At 36.8% G+C, this 19,609-nt stretch overlaps 1 protein-coding gene and 1 long non-coding RNA gene across 4 annotated transcripts in view; one reads left to right on the forward strand and one right to left on the reverse strand.

Moving 5' to 3' along the window:
• The first annotated feature begins 133 nt into the window (after positions 1 to 133).
• LOC135686778 (advillin) overlaps positions 134 to 19,609 on the forward strand; it is a 31,401-nt gene continuing 11,925 nt past the window's right edge. Inside the window, exons 1-14 of one of the 3 annotated variants that reach the window (XM_065203108.2) lie at positions 134 to 960; positions 1,092 to 1,196; positions 6,407 to 6,510; positions 8,396 to 8,470; positions 9,359 to 9,424; positions 9,842 to 9,972; positions 10,475 to 10,580; positions 11,448 to 11,558; positions 11,958 to 12,024; positions 12,263 to 12,392; positions 17,886 to 17,964; positions 18,399 to 18,497; positions 18,934 to 19,084; positions 19,459 to 19,556. In XM_065203108.2, the coding sequence (XP_065059180.2) occupies positions 6,436 to 6,510; positions 8,396 to 8,470; positions 9,359 to 9,424; positions 9,842 to 9,972; positions 10,475 to 10,580; positions 11,448 to 11,558; positions 11,958 to 12,024; positions 12,263 to 12,392; positions 17,886 to 17,964; positions 18,399 to 18,497; positions 18,934 to 19,084; positions 19,459 to 19,556 (1,188 nt within the window). In that variant the 5' untranslated portion in view covers positions 134 to 960; positions 1,092 to 1,196; positions 6,407 to 6,435. Of the gene's footprint in view, positions 961 to 1,091; positions 1,197 to 3,881; positions 4,002 to 6,147; positions 6,277 to 6,406; positions 6,511 to 8,395; positions 8,471 to 9,358; positions 9,425 to 9,841; positions 9,973 to 10,474; positions 10,581 to 11,447; positions 11,559 to 11,957; positions 12,025 to 12,262; positions 12,393 to 17,885; positions 17,965 to 18,398; positions 18,498 to 18,933; positions 19,085 to 19,458; positions 19,557 to 19,609 lie in introns of those variants that run through there. The other 2 variants (XM_065203109.2, XM_065203110.2) reach the window with 2 other exon arrangements.
• On the reverse strand, positions 12,786 to 17,621 carry LOC148960076 (uncharacterized). Its single transcript, XR_016143828.1, has 2 exons — positions 17,138 to 17,621; positions 12,786 to 13,527 (listed from the first exon to the last, which is right to left on the reverse strand). It is a non-coding gene; the product is annotated as an uncharacterized LOC148960076 (long non-coding RNA).

Below are 19,609 nucleotides of genomic sequence, written 5' to 3' on the forward strand. Positions count from 1 at the left end.
CCCCCCGTGGGAAAATTTCGTAGGGCTTAGTCTCCCGTGAGAAAGTTATTAGGGGCTCGGCATCCTATGAGTGCAGCTATAAAGCATATTTTAGGACTTTTTTGATGCTTTACGTGAATCTGTTGTCACGTAAAATGATCATCTACATGTACTTGTTTTGAAATTAAGAACACAATTATAGACCCTAAGACCTATAAAAGCGTAGCTTGACTTAACATAAAATGTGAGTTCGCTTTTTTGGGGTGAAAGCTAACAGCGCTACTTGAGTTCGTCAATAGCGCAGAAGAAGTTCAGCACAAACATCTCTATTCTATTCCAGCCAAGTCAAAGTTAGTTTTTCGTTAACTAGCTGTTAGTTATTTCTTTAGTTTGAAATACACCTGCCAAGGCATGACGCCATACCTTAGATTGTAACAAGTAACAGCTTTTGTCGGACTAGCTTCCAAATGTTTTCATCGATAAGGCTACGGGTGATTTTATTGACTGGGTTATTCCATGGCGGCATCCTTGGGAAACACGTTTCAAACTGTTTTCATTTCATTTAACAATATCAGTGCATAATTCATGTTAATCATATATAGATAAAAATATTTGTTTTTTAGTGTTTTTCATTATCTAGCAATTAACGGAAAGCAATTTTGTCTACCAGCACCAATTTTCTCATGAAGTTGCCTCAACGAGATATAGCTAGCAATTTATAAATATATGTTCAAAACTTGGGAATATCAAGTATAATTGTTTTTATAATTGATTAAAGTTTGCAAATTCCAGATAATTAATTAGTATCTTTTAAAATCCCCTTCCTTGTAATTATTAAACAACTGTTTAATATCCAAATTGAATTATGTAAAATGTTTATTCTCTCAGTTACGCTGTTTCAATTGTTACAAACATGTTGATAAAAATCAACAGACAAACCAAGAGGCCAAGCTCAGTTCAGCGTGAAGGTGCTGCTCAACGGTAGGCTTGGCTAGTTTCTCTACTGCTTATCCCTCGCAACGATTTCCCTCGCATTGGCCGTGTTTGTTTACTTTCCATAAGAGGATGCGATGGCCGGTTCAATAATGCGCTGCTTGTAATTGTCTTTTCAGCTTGACTGGTGTTTTTTGGTGAGGAAATCAAGGGACTCGGGCGAGGCTTTAGACTTGCTGCAAACAATTTTGAAGAGAAGGAATCTGGCTGCACTTCATTTCAAGGTGAGAAGTTACGTTAGAATTCATTTTTCACGCAGAAATTAAATATTTGTAACCTATTTAAGCCTCTATTCACCCTGGAATTTCCAATTTTCACTCTTTGCAAAGCCTCTAGATTTCTAGCAGCGCCTTTTTTATCTATATGTTGCCACCAGCTTGATATGATTTGTAAAAATTTTTGCATTTACTTTTGCATCAAATTTGCATGAGCAAAATGTTAGTTTTTAAGGAAGATCTTTATATTTTGTAGACAAATTTGTGTTTATTTTTGCTTTTTCAAAATCAAATTCTAATTTCTCTCAGAAAAATTAAATTCCTATCAAATTCAAAATTTCCCCTTTTCTTCCTTTTCGTTGCATTGCCAATTCATCAAATTTCAGCAAAAAAATTATAAGCAAAGTTAAGATCGCCTACAGTTTTTCTTTCTGTTACTGAGAATTTTTTTAGTTTTCATTTTTCGCATCTCGTCGCTTAGAAATGACCATGTTTTATTCAGGGGGTTGATGAAACCAACTATGCATAGGGTGTACAATTGACTATTAACAATTAACTAGTAATTCAGTTGACGTTTTGGCCCTAAAAAGACCCTCGATTGAAAGCGTATTTTGGCCTCTCAATCTGCTGCTGTTGATGCTTATGATAATTAATACCTTACCAAATACCATTTGTTTGCCAAGCGGTGCCTCAACGGGTTTTGGGCATTTTAGTGTATTTGACAAATAACCGCTCTATTTCTAGATAATTTCTGTATACAAACTAACTATAGATTTGCGAACATATTTCTCTCTCTGCATTCAGAGCCATTGCCAGGCCAGCCCAGGAATATTTGGAATGAAGAACAATCAGTTCCAAAATTCCACCAATCTCTTAGAACGTCAGCTCTTTTGGTTATCTATTTCGCTTCTCAACAATGCAAGCTTTTCTCCGCACATTCTTTTCCTGGTTTTGAGAAGCTGTTCAACAAGCCTCTATACAACATTTATTTGAAACATCAACTCCAATCCACCCAACCGCAAAACACCGACACCTAGAGATCAAAATCGTGAACACATGTATTGCATGGTTATAACTTCTTAAGGGGCAAGCGCAACTTGCTATTCTGTTTCCCAAATATTCCAAGGTTTGATTTGCAAACTACCAAAGGGAAATCTGTCGGCATAAGCATGCTGGTTCGGACGAAATAATGGATTGAGGATGCATCCTCAAAAATTAAATCAATTGCTTCAGCTTGGTTCGAGAGCATTTTGATTTAGTTTGACATCACTTTGGTCTGAGACAAGCTAAAAGAAGAACGGGTAGAAAGTTAATACGAAGATAGGTTTTAGCTCCTTGTACAGACGAATTTAAAAATTTCCATCCGATATAGACGAATTTTCTTTTCTGAAATATATGGTTGTAGAAAAAGATTCCCAATACGATCCGTCTAAAACAATGTCATTTGCGATTTGCACAAATTTTGAAATTAGAATATTATTATTGTTTGTGTGAATTGCATAATTGACTGGTGCTTCTGCAACTGAAACCAACAGTTGACAACACCTTAACGGAAAGCTCCTCAGTCATTAACTTTTGCAGAATTTTGGTTTGTTTTTCTTCCAAACCCGTCATTAATTGAACCTTCTCTTTCTTCACCTGCTTCTTGCACACTGCTATTAAGCCAAGCAGTATAATAAAAGACCCTGACATTTCAAATATTTGTCTAGTATCAGAGCATTTAAAGTTGTCCATTTTAACAGGTTACTGCCAACAGGCCGCTCAATCCTGCCGCAATTAAAATGAGCTAACACCTCATTAAACTCATTTCTGTCTTAATACATCTCTTTCATAAACATAAAATTGCTTATAACTACAATCTTGTGCTCTTCTAGCTGCGAGAGGTGTTGTTATATGTGGCTGAGATCGCTAAAAGCTCTCAACTAATTTAAAGCACCCTTCATATGTTTGATCTCTTAACTGAGTGGCGTGATTCTAGCTTGCACTACTTGATATGGGGCACAGCGAATACTTTATATGAACATCTGGGAAATACATTCTTAAGAATCGCAAAATTTAAAGGTCATAGAGAAGGGAAAGTTAAGATTAATATGACACACTAGTTTTAGGCCACAATTCCACTTGATCTTTGGGTTCCAGTGGCGGCTCCAGCCTGGGATAAGTGGGGGGGGGACAAAAGGTGTGTCAGGGACAACGCCCTTTTGGACCACGCCCTTTTCCCATGTTTGAACCTTTTTCTTCCGGAGGAAACATCTGTTGTCTCCCAAGAAATGTCATTTACATGTGACGATCTAGATAACGTACATACCCCCCCCCCCCCCTTGAAGTTTCTCATCAGGTTTGCAAGAATCTCAAGGACCAACTTTCTGGAGAAGTGGGGGGACTAGTCCCCTAAATTCCCCCCCCCCCCCCCCGTGGCTCTGCCACCGGTTCGTTAGGTTTTCTGTGATTTGGAAAATCTACTCAAGCATCAAAGCACCGTGCTACAGTGTGTTTTGCGTTTTACCGAATGCTCGAAGAATAATTTGAATCGAAACGATGGACCTTTTGCCATCACTGGTCATGGGAAATCATAAATTAGACATTTTCAAGCATACTTACTTTTAGAAAAGTTTGTCAAAATTCAAGCGCCTTGAAGTGTCCGATGATCCGATTGTCAACGTACAGGTGGCATTTTGTTCAAACCTTTGCTGTGAACAAACCATTTATCAACATTTAAAATACGTTCAGGTACAATTTACTGAAAGCAAACGTTGCTTAAATTCATGTCCTGGGAATTTTGCGCTGGTTTGTTGGGGGTAAAGGCTGCAAGTGGTGAGTTTCCATGGTATTATCAGAAGCAAATTCATTCTCCATAAAATGCAGTAGGGAATTCATCGTAAGCGAAATGAGGTTGCAATTTAACACATAAAGTATTTATAGCTGCTCTGTTCATAAGTTTCACAAAACATGTACTTTGTCTTGCAAAATGGGATTATTGTCTGTTAGCAAAAATTACAGTCCGAAACGGGCACATAAGTGGGAGAATCCTAATTCAGAAATTTCGTATCGTTAAATTTTGACTATTTTCAAAGCTTCTATTAATAGACTTTACTTTTCGCACCTGGATTCACTAAGATTTGGCTCAACCTGTTGATAGAGCTGCATCTGAAAGGATCGAACTTACACCTAGCAACTTGTGTTATGCTAATAAGCTACTTTTTTATTTTTGGTTGTTTTGAAAGGATTCTATAGAAGATATATTAGATATAAGTTAACAAGTGGTTGCAGACGAGAGCCTGACCAGCAGCTTAGCAACCAGCAATACGGCAGCCAAGCAGCAGGCAATATGTCAACTACACCCTGATTTCAAGAATACTTTGTTTGGTATTCATAACAATATCAAAATAAATGCTATATGCCTATATACCCAGATGAATATAAAAATCAGGGGGGGGGGGGAACCATAGGAAGTTAAAATAATGACTACGCCAATGGCTAAGCACGTAGTATGTAGTCAAAGAGGGACACTTCTGTAAGCTGCTACTCGGAATTTTACCACTATATCTGAAAATTAGGGGCACGTGCCCCTGTGCCTCCCTGGCTCCCACGTCTATGGTTCTTCTCTTTCAACAACTATGTAAAGAAACAACTACAAATGGTGCAAAAACGATTAATTACTGGTGAACACAAGAGTTGAGAAGTATTGAGGGCTATCTAAAAGCGAATCGAAACCGTTTTGTCATATGTGTGAATTTTAGAGTAACCTTTAAAAGATTTTGTTTAACGTCAGGTCACAACCTATTATAGCCATAAATGGTGAGTTGAACTTATAATCAATCTTATAAGTTAGGTTGTTATCATTACAACTAGGTAAAGTAGAGTGAGGGTTAGTTATGTTTTTGATGTCAAATAAAACCGCTTGGGTAAAGTGTTGCCTCATTTATATTCAACTACGCCAATTGTTCTCATTTCAGACTGTTTTATATTTACATCGCTTGCCACTTCTTGCTTGCCAAAGAAGTACTCTTTGCTGTAACTTTTCTTAACCCCCTTTTCCTGCCTAGAAAAGAATTGATCCTCTGCCAATTTGCGTTAATCCTCTGCCAATTTGCAGCAAGAAATTTCCAGCATAACCTCCATTTCGGAAGATTGCCGTGTATCCACGTATGTAAAACCTCGAAGAATGGATTAATTTCAAGATCTCGGAATCCTTATTTGTCAGATTTCTGCTTTGTCTTTTTCCGCTTTCATCAGTATGGTTTTCACCAAGATTAAAATAGCGACTAAATTTATCAAGTTGTATTTTCATCGCACCTTAAAGACTCACATGGTTTTTAACATGCACGACCAAAGGTGAATCAATACAGAATATCTTCCTTTGCGTTTCAGCAGTATCTTTTCGCAACGTATTCTGGCCCCGGGACAGCATTTATTAGGCTGGAATTAACAACGAATGGGAGTTTATCCTACAAAGTTGACTTTAATTTCACCTATTTTTGCCTTGATCCTCTTCCTTTACGTTGGACCCATTCTCCTACTGAATTTAGCGAACCCAGTAATATATTCTGGCCCCGGGACAACTTTTTCTTACCTGGGGTCAATATAGTCAGAATTTATCATACAAAGTTGACTCATATAATAAAAGGGAATTTAATGGAAATTTTTAGTCTTGATATGCAAATACGTAATTTTTAACCTAAAGAATTGTATCTTCTCCTGTTTTGATTTTTGAGAAACTGCCTCCTCGCCAGTTTCTTGTTGGCACCTATATTTTTGTGTTGGCAATGAATTAAAATTCAAAGCACTTAAAATCTAAACGTCGATGTGGTTTGAAACAAAATGTCTGCGAAACCCATCTTTTAGCTTGAAAAACAGAAATAATTTTCCAGCAAGATCGACATGCTTGAATTCAGTCAAAATTGTTGACCTAGAAGGTGCCCAAAACATCTATTTTTTTCTACCAAATAATGCGCTTTTTGGATGATTTAATCGAGTCATGACGTTCTCTCTTCCGCTCGGTTAAAGTTCTTTACCACCAAATGTGCATGCTTATCACATGGGTTGTCTAGGTGGACACTTTGCTAATGCTGCTTAGACATGTTGAATGGTGAACTACTGTATAATGTTATTCGGTGACAGTTTTCATTATTCGATTCCGTTGGGTAAATAGTGACACCTGTAGAAGCATTTATTCTTATATTTCTAAGGTTTTGCATAGTTTGCTATTTTTATTGCAGTGATATTTTAGAATTGATATCAGCTAAAAATGCCGAGCACAGCCGCAGATCCAGCTTTTATAGACAGTGGCAAAGTTCCTGGAATCGAAATTTGGAGAATTGAGGTTGGTGTGAAATCTTTTTTGTTGTGATCTTTGCTTATTTGGTACAACTATCAAAGATGTCATGTCACAGACATATGCGGAAGTTTACTTTTTTAATACAGCGAGACAGCTGAAAGTTGGGTCGATGGTAGAGGGGGGAGCAATCGTGTGCGTCCCACCTCTGGGAGATAAATTTATTTATAATTTTGAGTAAATTTCATCCGGCTTGATTTGCCATATTTCACAAAACACGTTAATGTGCGTCAACAGCATGACATTGAAGAACCATTTCGAACGCAAATTACTGTCATGTCGCTTTTTTTACCAAAGCATTGTTCGCTCTTAGGCAAGGATGTAAAAGTTTTCGGCATTCTAATTTTGCATTTTTTATTCATTTTATTCACCGAAAGAATCAAATTTAAGAAACTCTAGTTGTAAATGCACCTTAACGTCCCTTATCAGTGCCAACGGAACGAAATTCATATTGGGGGGGGGGGGGGGGGGGGCTGTCCATTGTTTTCCTTCTCATTCAGTACACTGTTATAAAGGATCCATGCTACTGTTTGACAATACTTGGGGGGGCAGCCCCCAACCCCCCTGGTTTCGACGGGCCTACTTATTTCTATTTGAATTTGTACAAACATGTTATGACCACCAAAACCTCAGTTTAAGCCACAGTCACTCTTTGTCCGCACAATACTCCTTAAAATGAGTTATTTCCCGTTAAATCCTAATTGCTTCGATGTTTTTGGGCTGCAAAAATTGACAGAAATTATTGCTGACATGCAATCGCTCTTGCTAGAAACTGTTCTGGAATGCGAACGTTCTTCTTTGTTAATGAGCAGCGTTGTAGGGGGTATGGGGACTAGTCTCCTCCTACATTTTCAGAGACATGATCTTCGATGTTCGTACACTTTCGATGTTGAAATTGATGATTGAGTGGAAATAGGGGTATGGCTAGGTTTTTTTAATTGCCTTAAGCAGACATTGTTTTGCAGCCATTAAATTTATACATTTACCAACAGATCCACAAAATATTCATTTTTCTATCTGCCACAGAAGCTACTAAGGATGGATCGGCCTGTATGGTCTATTTATTTATTGGCAATGAGTAACCCCAATCATTCATAAAGAGAGCTGATGCCGAACATTGGTGTTAAAGGACGTTATGTAAAAAGTGGCTGTTCTTGAAAAAAGCGTGATCTCTAGAACACATTATATGTTTCGAGCAACGGCATCTCTTTTTCCATTAGATTTATTCGGTTCCCCGAAGACATCTACATATGTTTACGACCAATAAAATGTAGTAAGGAATTGACTTAGAAATAGAGGAAAATTTCAAACAATTATTTTGTTTAATCCTGTTCATAGAGAATCACGCTAAGAGTCACAACAGTATGAGCGTCTGGGGGCAGGAAGAAGAGCACGTTTACCGTCTTCTCTCTACTGCATACTGAAAAATGAAGCACGTTCTCGTGTCTAACAAAGTCTTCAACGAACATTATGAAAGTGTGTACTTTATACTAGTATTTTAGGAAGGATAGGATTATTGGAGAGGTACCACAAAAGGAACAGAAGAAAAATATCATTGGAAACAAAGGATTTTTATAAATTCTGGAGAGGCTCAAAGCCTCCTATGAACAATAATAGCTGCGAATCTGCTTCATAAAAGAAACATTTCGTTTAAGGTTTTCCAATGCGCAAAGGCGGTCATGTCAAAATCTTCTCAACGGGGCTACGTATGCAAGAAGTCCATATTGTGACCAGCTATACTTGCTACAAATATCTCTAGAGAAATTTCTCTAGAACAGAGTCCAATGTTGCAATGGAAGACTAGTCGAAATCACAGAGCTTGTTGTAACTATTTTGGCATTGAATCATCGTGATAATTTGCTTCTCTCTGCAGAACCTGAAGGTTGTTGCACAAGATCCAAAGTCACACGGGAAATTTTACTCTGGTGATTCCTACATAGTCCTTGTGGTATGTACCCCTTAGAAATTTAGCCAAGATGAAGAGTGTTTTTCATCTTAGTAGCTTTGCATTCTTGGAGCTCTTTCCAGTTTTTAGATTTGCTAACAGTTTCTTGTGATAGGAGTGTTTTTTCACGGGTTGAATAGGGTGAAAAAATTCTTCAGTGTTGACGTCAAAAAATATTTTTAGTATTTTTGAATTTGAATCCTATAACCTGGAAAAGCTCCTGAAGTACGAATAAATGTACAAAATCAGTTAATTGTGTTACGAATTGGCTTGTATATGGCTAAATGAGCACAGGCTCTTATTCTTCAAATCTGTTGGAAAACTTCAAATCTTTCATTTGGCATATCTCACCCGATTTTTGACATATTCAGCTGATCGTTTATCTTTAGAGGTATTTTATTTTGGCTAAATGGTTGAAATAAAAAAAACATAAAATTACATTTTTATGACCTATTTTTCAGATAATTGACCGGTTTTGCCGTATATGTTTTGAGCCATTTTCTGATTTATTTCCTTAAAAGTCGTTAAAACACCTCATATTATTGCACTGTTAGTAACGTTTTTCTAAATATCCACGTCGTAATTTTGAGAAGTTTAAACACGCGCATAAATTGCAGCTTGCGTAAATGTGGATACCGAAGCAATTTGAATTCTCTTAATATTTTCATTCTTATCATTACATGTACTTAAAAATTTTTTCTTTAGTCTTATAACATTTGCTGCAACTAGCTTGTTTTGTTTTTTCACTCTCGAGACGGAGTATTGTCATCATCATTGTTATTAATGAATAGATAATTTCTTATCCACATGCTCAATGTTACGTTGTTTGATAAAATAAGTGCAGCATTTTTCCAGATAAGATGAGATTTTATTCATCGTTGACTGTTTTAGACGAAGAAAAACAAAGACAAAATCGAGTGGGATATTCATTTTTGGCTTGGAGAAAAAACCACACAGGTATATTGATTACGAACAAATTTAGAATACATTCGAAGACATTCTGGCAGGGTTCATAGGGCCATTTTGTGATGTATTTTTCCAGCTTCAGTTGTTTTGCTAAATAGGGGTAAAACTTTTAAACATCGCAAACGTTATTGCTTTCTGCGGTTTTGTAAACATTGAGATATTCCAGAATTGTATGCAGAAGTTCCTTCAAGGATGGGTGCTCGTGCCCTTTCTGAATGTTAATTTCATTGATCATTTAAAGTGCCCTCAAGTGTGCAATAAATTATAGACTACTTAAATAAACCAACTGCTCATTAAGGATTCTTTGAAGCCAAATTTATTGTTAAGTTTAAAATGGCTACGTGCTCATGTTGTCACACACAGCATATTTCATTTTTATCTATATTTTCACCTATTTTTGTTGTCTAGGATGAATGTGGCATTGCTGCCTACAAGACTGTCGAGTTAGATGACTATTTGGGTGGATACCCTGTGCAGTACAGAGAAACTCAAAACCACGAATCTAGAAAATTCCTGTCAATTTTCCCACAGGGAGTCCAGTGAGTAGATTTTAAGAAACTAATAGCTCTGAATCGCAAAGATGATCAGTATTTAGATTTAAGTATAAATTGCGAAAAATAAGAGTCTGATTAACATCATCAGTTCAAAATGCTGAACTCTCATTGTGAACGAGGAGTATTCAGAAGGAAACAAGAAAAGTCCAATTTCAAACAAAAATAATAATTTAAAATAACGTAAAATATGTACTTTTTTACATATCCTGAAGCAATTTAGGCTTTTGCCAACATATTGTAACCCAGCATTTCAGGATTTCAACAAAGCGTTCTACTTTTTTCTTATAACTGAAACCAACAACTTTATTTTTTATCTTTTCTACCCTATGTGTTTCAGGTTCAATATGTCTCTTAAGACCATAGCTAAGAAAAAAACTTCTCTATTAGGTGACTCTTGGATATATTCAAATTCTGGCTATTTCTCTATATAAATATATATCATTAATTCTATTATTCATGCTTTTTTCTCTCTTTAAACGGATATTAGGTACCTTGAAGGAGGAATTGATTCAGGCTTTAAAAAGGTAGACAGAGATGCCTATGTGAAGAAGCTACTTCATGTAAAAGGGAAGCGAAATGTTCGTGTACAGCAGGTAAGCCTTGCTTGTTCTTGCAGCTTACGTCATGTATAGTTAATTTTTTTCCTTTTTGTCAGCATTTTTTAGAAAATTAGCTGGTTCATGGTTTCCGGACACTACTCGGTCATTTTATTTGCTCTCGTGACCTATAGCCAAGCAATTGGTTACTTGAGTTTCTGATAACGCAAGATAGCTAAGGGCAGACACATACGTCGTTCCAAAACACACACCAGATATCGTATTTTAAAAATCTTATAGGACATTCAAAAGTTCTAATAAAAACTACTAACTTAAACTAATTTCAGCTACATTGTAGCACTACATATTATAATACGTATGCTGCATTGAAGACAATGTAGCCTTTTCGACATGGACAACGAGTCGCCTTAATGTGGACACGATACCTTAATATCTGGCCTTTGATGTCTGTGTTCTAGATTATGAATAGGCTGTAACTGGAACATATCCCAGCTCTGTCTATATGGGATAAATCACAGTAAAATGGCATGGTAAACAATGATTTTTATGTCTGAATAAATGCTTTCTTTTTCTCTTCTAACCGTTTACACAGATGGTTTCCTGTGTCTGGTTGTCGTCTGGTCGTATCTTGACTACCTATTCAAAATGAAATTTTCATTGTTTTCTTGTCAAATAGTTAACCGCCAAGGTCCATCAAGATTGTATTTAGTATTTTGAGTTACACTGTGAGCTTGTTAAAGGATGTGAAATCATGAATAACGTTTGCGATGAAATTGCTTTCAAATATTCACGACAAAAGATTCCACAATTCTTCAAAAAATGTCAGAAATATCGATATTGTAGAATGAAATATTCTTGATTAATTTCGATTAATGTCGATTTTGCTTGCTTTCTTTATTCAAGGTTGAATTGAGTTATAAGTCACTTAATCATGGGGATGTATTTGTTCTTGATGATGGCAAAACTATTTATTGCTGGAACGGAAAAGAAAGCAGCAAAAAGGAACGGATCAAGGTAGGCTCGTGGTAGCTGTAAAGTTATTCTTTAAACCTAAAAACCAATGAGTTGCATGCTTAAAAATGTTTTGTAAATGTTACCATATGCCACTGGTTCAAGATAATGTCAGAGGACTGAGATGAACCGTCAGCTACGAAAGGGCCCACGCCCAAAAACATGGTATTGCTAAGACCAAGTCATGCTTTGTCAGATTTCAAAGTAGCTTCAATTGGTACAAATACATAAGGGATTAGATCAAATAAAGATCTTGTTTACTTTGGTACTAAGACATTTTACATACTTATTTTGCATGCCTGGTGTCGTACGATTTTGCAAGTAAATTTAATCAATTCATTAAACAAGAGGACTTGATATTCAATATTACAGGATTTAATATTGCAAGATTTAATATTATAGGGAACTGAGGTAGCAAGAAAGATTCGCGATGAGGAACGAGGAGGGAAAGCAAAAATTGTTGTTATCGGTATGTAGAACTAGAAGCTGCTTCTTGCGTTATTGAAGTTGCAGCTCAGCACAAGATGCCTTTTTGAAAGGGTTGTATAATAGGTATTTATCTTTAGGATAAATATAAAAAAATTATTGGAATGGAAAATCGCAGAAATAATCATTAAAGATGCACAGTTTTGATTTTACTTATCTCGTTCCTTTGAAATGTTTGAAGATCAAGACTTTGGAAATAGTCTGCTTTTTTCTTCTTCCAGACTCCGGACGTGACCCAGAAGGAAAGTTCTTTGATGTTCTTGGCTCCAAAGGTCCTATTGCATCTGCTGACGAGGCCGGGGATGACGCAGAATTCGAGAAGAAGACTCAAGTTCAAGTCAAATTATACAGGTACGGAGCTTAAATAAATGCTACATCATCTGGTTTCTGTCTGCTCTATCTAGAATCTTGCCATAGCATATGACTGACCTTTCTCACCTTTTCATCTGCTTCCTATTGACTTCATCTATGACCATAATTCTGACCTCGATTTGGGACCCGTTCTTTACCACGCTCTTTGCTTTATTTGGTAATAAAGATTTATTGCATCTCTGGCTCCCTTCTTGTATCTCTAGCTCTCAACATTATTAATCTCCATACAAGGTACGTACTTAAATAACACTTTTTAGACTGCTTTGTTGCACGAAATGACTTTGATTGTATTAAAGAATGCATAGCTAAATCCTAACATGTAACTTATCCAAAAAAGAAACTCGATGTAAACTTGTTTTTCGGTATGGAGCCAATTCAAAGCTAGTCGAATAACAGTTAAGACTATAAATGGGGACAGAACTACAAAAAAGCAAATTATTATCTTCTTAGCCACACGAGAAAATATTCTGCATGGGCCTAACATATTTCTTCTTGAAAAGTCACCCGAAGGCGAAACACGGTTCCTGACAGCTAAAGTGGCTTTTATGTAAAACGTGGACGTAAGAAGAAGACACGAGGTCCACATTACCATGTAGATCCATTTAGCTACAACAATTTGAAGATTTACCAATGCTATAGTTGTTCCAGTTGCAGCAGCTTGTGGGACTGCTAGGCAAATGATTACAAGTTTAAGTGCTTTTTTCTTTGTCATGATTACTGGGTAACGCTCTAAATATCTCATGTGTATATATCTGTCGAATGCCACAAGAGAGACCATACAAAAAGAGGAATAGGCCCAGGCCGTTGTTGTGATCTGTGCAATGATGTGCACAATGCACGTCCTTTGAAACTGTTCAGATAAAGCCACAGTCACTAATGGTTGAGACAAAAGGCCGAATATGAAATCTTCTAACGACATTATGAAGATCAATCTCGTCGAAATTCTTCTTGTTTGCCTCGTTTTGAAGAGACCGTACAAAAGGGCGCTATTGGACGCTACGTTCAATATTGCAATTATGGTGTTCAGCGACTGAAGAACAAGTAAGAAGCTCGAATGCAACTGGAGTGCTGACTGGTAGATGGAATAGGCACACTCTATTCCCATTTTCCCCACCTGTCGACAAAAAATTTGATGAAATCATTTAGGTAGATCAGAAAGCAGTATTCGTTTGTGAAACAATATAAACGATATAGCAGGCACAGCTTCAAATGAATTGCTTTGGCAACAAATTTGCAGCATTGATATGATAGATTTGATGATACAAATGAATTTCATGACAAAACTTTTGAAATTGTCTAGATTTCTATCAAATTCATCTAAGACCGCTAATTCCTATTCTTCTATTTCGCAACCCTATTTAATCCTCATAGGCAATTTTCGGGCTTTGTACACCTTAAATATTGCAAAATAACGTCATAAATTGATTAATTATCATAAATTAAGCGAAAACCAACTGAAGAAAGATGAAAAGTGAAGACTCCATACTACAGTCAACTCCATATTTACTGCTTTCGACTGCAATCCCACGGTAGATGTCCGATCCGTTTTTCTCGATATTTCAAAGGCCTTTGACAGGGTCTGGCATCTAGGTCTCATATACAAGCTACGCCGATGTGGTGTCTCTGGTAAATTACTAACACTAATGCAAAGCTTTCTCAATGATAGAAAGCAGCGCACTGTTTTGAATGGAAGAACTTCTAAATGGGGTAGTATTTCATCTGGAGTCCCCCAAGGCTCTATCCTCGGTCCTCTATTCTTCCTAATTTATATCAACGACTTGACAGATGGCTTAACGTGTAATGTGAAACTATTCGCCGATGACACATCGATCTTCACAGTTGTAAACGACCCACATGAAGCTGCACGTGATTTGAACCATGATTTAAACCTCATCAAGCTTTGGGCACACAATTGGCGAATGACTTTTAATCCTGACCCAACTAAGCAAGCAGTTGAGGTCATCTTTTCCAAAAAGAAAACTCCAACGAATCATCCTCCTATCTTTTTTAATAATATTCCAGTAATGAAGGTCCACGAGCACAAACACCTCGGTATTATACTTGATTCTAAACTATCATTCGCTAGTCACTTTCAATCAATTATTTCTAAATGTAAACAAGGCATAGGGATGTTGAGATTCCTTTCAAAGTATATGCCGCGATATACGCTCAACGAAATGTATAAACTCTATGTCCGTCCCCATCTGGATTATGGTGACGTAATATATCACATTCCACAAAATACTCATGATTGTAGCCAAACTGTTACATTGACCAATTCGATAGAAAAACTCGAGTCCATTCAATACTCTGCCGCATTAGCAATAACTGGGGCTTGGAAAGGCACATCGTGCCAAAAAATTTATGATGAACTCGGATGGGAATCGCTAAACCACCGACGATGGAGTAGACGCCTTGTTTCTTTCTTTAAAATAATCAATAACTTGACACCAGATTACACTAGAAGCCCTATACCCGAACTTCAGAAATCAGGCTACATTCTTCGCAGACAGGCTTCAGTAGGGCAAATACACGCGAGAACTGAGAAATTTAAAGCTAGTTTTTATCCAAATTGTTTATCTGAATGGGAAAAACTCGACCCAGAGATCAAACAATCCCACTCAGTAAGTGCTTTCAAAAAACAACTATTTGCATTTATCCGTCCAACAAAAAAGCTAGTCTACAACATCCACGACCCAAAAGGTTTATCCATTTTGACACAACTTCGTGTTGGACTTAGCAAGCTGAATTTTCACAAATTCAAACATAACTTCAGTGATACCCTGAATCCTTTGTGCCCAGTAAATGATGGTATTGAGGATACGGAACACTTTTTGCTGCTCTGCCATGCTTATGATACAGATAGACGTGATCTTCTTGACAATGTGAGGGCTATATTGCAACCCCATGGATTAACAAACCTTTCGAATGAAGCTTTACTGCAAATAATTCTTTATGGTCATGAAAAATTATCTTTAAATTCAAATACAAAAATTCTTGAGGCAACATTAAAATATATTCAGACCTCTGAAAGGTTTCATTAAGTAGTTTTATAAATCTTCTCTCCTATGTAATTTGTCTTTCATTGTTCTTGTTTTGTTTCGTCAATGTAGTTTGTCCTTGTTTTTGTTTTAACATCCAAATTGTAAATGTCTTTAATTATTAGTAATCTGTAACATGTAATTTGCAACATTTAATGCAACCTTAATTTGAATCAAATATGTTTAATGTAATGGCCACAGGGTTGCTATGTATTTCCATGCTCCCTGTGGTATCGTCTTGTAGTTGTCTGTTTTGTAAAATTTTATGAGAATATAAAAAAAAAAAAAAAAAAAAAAAAGTGAAGATAGGGCTGCAAAAACATCCCCACCTCTTGTTCTCATAGAAAATGGCTTGTCGAATGTCCTTTATGTGGGGAGTTGTTTAGACATGTGACGTGTGAGAGAAATGAAGACGCAGTCTGGGTTTTGATGGATACCGAGGTTGAAAGGAACGGGTATAGAGCAGAGGCGGATCCAAACAACAGCGACCTATGCACAAGCATAAGTCAGATGTTAACAACAGCAGAATAAAATGGAAACTTTAAAAATGTTTAATCAAGAGTTTCTTTGGAAAATTCTTTAGCAACGTCCGTCCTAGATCTGCCCCCGTTGATACCAACAACATGCAGAAGACAGGGCATATTGTTTGCTGACTATCTTTCAGCCTTTGCACAAAATAGCCGGGTGACGATTCTAGGCATTTATCTGGTCCGTATTTTCTGAATCCAGAAACTTGTTTGTCCCTCGAGAGTCAATCACCTCTTGTTTGACCTATGCAAACGCCTTGTAAGCCAGTTCAGAGTGTACTTCACCTCTGCAATCTTTGGCGCTAGCATAGGTGAGATTTGATTTATCAAATCAGAAGTTGAGCTTGCCTCTGCAGCGGTTCAGCCAACCAATAGGAATCAGAGTTGACCTATGCAATTGCTTACAGTTGACCTATGCAGCTGTTTGTTGCAACCAATAAAATGGAAATTGACAATCACCGCTTCACCCCTGCTAAGGAACTTATTCTAGCCAGTCAGTCACCCGTTCTGTTCTGTAGTGTAGTGGTGCGTTCGGAATGCGGGTTGCCCAGGTTCGAATCCTATCGGAGTTGGGAAATTCAAAAACCTTTTCCTTCGAATTGCAGGTAAAGTCTTCTCTTAGCGAGTCGTTTCCTCGAAATTCCTTTTTGGAACCCCCTATTTATTATAAGTGATACTGAATTTTAACTCAGAAAAATCTGGGCGTTTCCAACACGAAAGGGCGTTGCTTCTCTTTCTGACAACTTTTGCATAGGTCAGAATTCAGGCTAGATCCGCGCTTGTAGAGGTAGACCTAAGCAGACGTTGTTCGATGGCATCTCCAGAGACCAGATCATAAATGGATTTTGATGAAGAAAGTTGAGTATTGAGGGGTGTGGATCAGAGCAGCTGACCCCAGGACAGTCAGGAATGAAAATCGGATAGTAGAGCAACAAAAATATCCACCTACGTCTGTCTATGAAAACGAGCATCTATCTGTTTTCTACAAAAGTTACAGCCAGCCCCGGTACGCCCCTGCAATCATATTGCTCTCAAGAACAGAGGAACCCCCATTTACAAATCGTCAACATATAAACAAATACTAACTTGAATACGATTGTTCATTTTTTTCGGATTCAGTTTATCTAAGTAAGAAAAAATAAGGCTGAAAGTTTACCTGAGCGGCAGATCGGTCTTTCCTGGTTACTAATTGTTGACCGCAACTGTGAAGACCTTATTTCAACTTACTGAGCAATGACAATCTGCAAATCCTTACAACCTGTTACTCAGACCATTTATCGGCTGCTTCTATCAATTTCTCAGTGAAAGTAGATGCATCCGCTTAAATTTATGTTGGACATACAAAACTTCCTTAACAAAGATTGTGTACATTTAGGATAAATTGAAATATATAATTAATGGTTTTGAAATGAGATCGGGATTACAGATCAAGCCAAAAACCTAATTCCCAGCATTGCGTAGGGGCTTATTTGAAAAATTAATTTCCTTATTAGAAAATCGTGCAAGTCCAGGTTTCCATGCCTTAATGAAAGTTAACTCTTAATTTCCAGCCTTCCTTTCGTATGCCATTGACATTCAACATCACTACCCAATTACATCCTCTTGCCTCACAGGTGTTTTGAGGTTAAAACAGTCATCAATTTGAACACATGAAAACTTTTTTCTAGCACGGCTTGAAACAACATTGGAAATTTAGTTTAGGCCCTAAATGATTGCGGGATGAATGTGAATAATGCTCAGAATATGTTGCATAAAGCCTTTGAAATGCAGGTTCCGTAAAGACGCCATTACAAAGAATTTCATAAGGTAGCATTTTCATAAGTTCCGAGAGAGCATTCTTTAATTTAGAATCATTGCATTTTAAAGACAGCTTAATGTCAAGAAATTTCAATTATTGCTTCCAGAGTTTCAGACGCAAGTGGAAAACTAGAAATCAAGGAAACAGGAAAATTCCCGTTTACAAAAGATGACCTCGATCCCAGTGTAAGTATGAAACTGAGGCATGTTTATGTTAATCTTATAATTTTTGTTTATTTTTAATCTAATTGGTCCAAATAAATGAAAGACTAAGAGGCTTTGAATGAACACTGGCAAGCACAAAAAGAGAAGAAATAAATTTTGTTTAGCAAAAATGTTAAATAAAACTTAAACAAAGGTAGAAGCAAAAACAATTGAACGTAAATTTACTTGAAAACTGATGTCAAATATTCATGCAGACTTGATATAATGTAAACAGACATTAGAACCCGTGATTTACTGACTTTGTTGTGCTAGTAAACTGTCCCAGTGCTTATGAAACAAGTAAAAACATTTGAGGTCGAAATGGCCTAAACATTAAGAGAAAACAATTTTTAACCTAAACCGTGCGTTTCTTGTAAAAAAATTAGACGATTTTAAAGAGGTTTGCTTTTCAATAGGACTGCTTCATTGTTGATGCTGGCTCGAGTGGTGTTTTTGCTTGGATCGGGAAAGGCTGCACGACACAAGAGAAGAAGGAAGCCATGAACAACGCCATGGTGAGTTCACACTATCACTTACAGCCAATACGCTTTGCCTTCAATAGAAGAAGTGGGCTATTGGAGAGGAGTGAGGCACATATTTTTCTTCCTTTGAAAAAAACTAGATACTACGCTGATTTGTTAGTAAATAGAAAATAAAGAAAAGATAAACTATACTTAGTTCAAATCCACAGATATTTGAAAAACTAAAAAGGAAAACAGTATTTTTCAAACAATCTTGATTGAAACTTTGAAACTTTGAATAATAAACCAAAACAAAAACAAAAAGAATGGTACTTTTTGAAATTTTTAATTAGTAGGTTGCAGACCAAATTGTTTTTAAGAAAACCTCTTTCATAGGTACAGTGAAATTGACATTAGAGTGCTCCATTCCTTGTTCTTTGTTCTTTTTCTTCCGAATTAATGTTGTTAAGAAAATTTGATCTTTTGATAGGAATTCATCAACCAGAAGGGCTACCCAAACTGGACTCAAGTCACCAGGGTAGTGGAAGGAGCGGAGACGCCCATTTTCAAGCAGTTTTTTAAGGACTGGCCAGAAGCTGGAGTTCAGCAAGGTCTTGGACAGGCGAAGCGTGGAAATGTTGGTGAGAAAATATTGCTTTTAGTCCTTATCTTCCATTTTTTAACCTTTTGCACTTATTCCACCTTATTCCACGTTCCACCTTTGATAACATTCCGCAAACATTGCTATCAGTAGCAAATCAAAGCCGCTGCTCCGCTAGAAGAAAATTTGAGGGGGCACGATGAATTCCCAATAGATTGCATAGTTTATATACATTTTTTTAAAAATCGATTTGGTATATATTAGCCTAACTTGCCTGAAAAGCAGATTGAATTAGATAAACGACTTTTAAAAAATGTAATTGTAAGGCTGCAGACGAAACCTGCAAAGGACTTTCATTTAATAATCATTTTCGATAAAGAAGTTAATTTCTAGTGGTTTTTCTTACTTTTGCAGCTGTTGTAGAAGCAAAACAATTTGACGCTTCATCGCTGCATGAAAGATCAAAGAAAGCAAAAATGCAGTTGCCCGATGATGGAAGTGGTGATGTTAAGGTTTGTCAGTGACATGGCAATATTTGCTTTGTTATTTAGGCTTGCATTTGCAC

Source organism: Rhopilema esculentum, chromosome 6, assembly GCF_057945365.1.
Source record: "Rhopilema esculentum isolate cy_ngs chromosome 6, ASM5794536v1, whole genome shotgun sequence".
Taxonomy (NCBI): domain Eukaryota; kingdom Metazoa; phylum Cnidaria; class Scyphozoa; order Rhizostomeae; family Rhizostomatidae; genus Rhopilema; species Rhopilema esculentum.